Source organism: Arachis ipaensis, chromosome B06 (genome assembly GCF_000816755.2).
Source record: "Arachis ipaensis cultivar K30076 chromosome B06, Araip1.1, whole genome shotgun sequence".
Taxonomy (NCBI): Eukaryota; Viridiplantae; Streptophyta; class Magnoliopsida; order Fabales; family Fabaceae; genus Arachis; species Arachis ipaensis.
In genome coordinates this window covers 104,646,723-104,648,444 of record NC_029790.2, presented here as the reverse complement: position 1 = coordinate 104,648,444, position 1,722 = coordinate 104,646,723, and the positions used below count along the sequence as shown (strand labels likewise).

General features: G+C 33.9%; 1 protein-coding gene across 1 annotated transcript in view; it reads left to right on the top strand.

The window, feature by feature from the left end:
• The window catches only part of LOC107604757 (probable arabinosyltransferase ARAD1), a 3,983-nt gene extending 2,683 nt beyond the window's left edge, over positions 1 to 1,300 (top strand). Inside the window, exon 3 of the mRNA XM_021104723.1 lies at positions 674 to 1,300. Within this exon, the coding sequence (XP_020960382.1) occupies positions 674 to 1,240 (567 nt within the window). The 3' untranslated portion in view covers positions 1,241 to 1,300. The remainder of the gene's footprint in view (positions 1 to 673) is intronic.

Here is a 1,722-nt window from a genome sequence, read left to right as displayed (position 1 = left end):
TTAAAAAACAAATAGATCCTTAATCTTTTAATTTGCAAACATTTAAATTTTCGAAAATTTGAAAATATATTTAAATCTTTGATCTTTAAAACTTGGACATATCGACCCCTTATATTCATTTGGGTCTATCAGACTCAACAAAAAATCAAACGTAACTCCCGTTGTCCTGACTTAGTTGATACCGATACACACATGAAAAAGTTTTTTAGATGAGTCAAATTAGATACAATCAATGTATTCAGATTTTAAAGAGGTCATGAATTTAAATGTATTTTTTTAAATTATCAAGGACTTAAATGTCCGCAAACCAAAAATTCAGGAATATTTGTTATTGGTGGATACTACTATGAAGACTTTATAATTGTCTTCGTATGAAAATATTTTGTTTTGAACCTTGGATGATAGATTGTATGATTAGATTTTGATATATTATAAAAGTGTTGTCTTTATTTAAAATGTGGCTAAATAAATAAGTCACATTTTTAAACAAATTATTTTCATTGGAGGATGTTTTTGCCATCTTCATTTGAGTAATTGCTTTTGTTATTTTTTCTTTTTTTTCTAATCATTGATAACACTTTTTAATTAAAAATAAAAATATAATTAAATTAAAAAATTATGCCAACTCATAAAATAAATCTTCCAATTAATAAAGTATTGTTTACATGTTCAGGGAGGGCACGTAAGGCAAGAGCTATTTTACCTCTTAAAAGAGGAAAAGGACGTACACTTCTCATTCGGGAGCGCTCAAAAAGGAGGAGTCAAGGACGCATCCGCCGGCATGCGGTCATCGAAATTCTGCCTGAACATAGCCGGCGACACGCCGTCGTCGAACCGCCTATTCGACGCCATAGCAAGCCATTGTGTCCCGGTGATCATCAGCGACGAAATTGAGCTCCCATACGAGGATGCAATCGACTACACCGACTTCTGCATATTCGTCCGCACCAGGGACGCTCTCAAGAAAAGGTTCCTCATAGATTTCGTCAGGAGCGTTAAAAAGGATGAGTGGACTAGAATGTGGAACAGGTTGAAGCAGGTTCAAAAGTTCTATGAGTTTCAGTTCCCTTCCAAGGAAGCTGATGCTGTTCAAATGATTTGGCAGGCTGTGGCACGTAAGGCTCCTCTCATGAGGTTGAAAACAAACAAGTCTAGAAGATTTTTTAGGTCTGTTTATGGTACTAATATGGGCAATGTTAGGGTTAAACCATCATTACCTACACCCAAAAACTTTTGGTGACTATGTGTTATTTATATTTATTTTTGTCTACTTAAGTCAATATACAAAATGGATTTTATATTGCTTAGCAGGTGGGGATTCAAACAAGTAATATTTCACCACACTAATAATTAATAATATGCACATTCTATGATCCAATTGAGATGGCTATTGGGTAAAAATGTGGGAATAGATGGCGGTATGATCCAATTGAAAAAAAAAAAAAAGAAAACACGTTGTGACCTCTTGGGGAGTTATTGTACTAATGGGGTTGGGTCGGTATATATGGCTTGTCATGTAAAAGAGGATTCCTCTGTTTTGAGAATTAGATAGAAACTTCTTCCTCCCTCTTTATGATAGTCATACTTTTCAATTTATTGAGGTTATGACTCAGAAAAATCAGAAGCAACTTGGAGTGCAAATATAGGAAATTAAAGTGATATATGCTTGTTGAACTATTTATTCAAGGAATATTAAAAGGTGGCTACTCCAATGAAAATTTT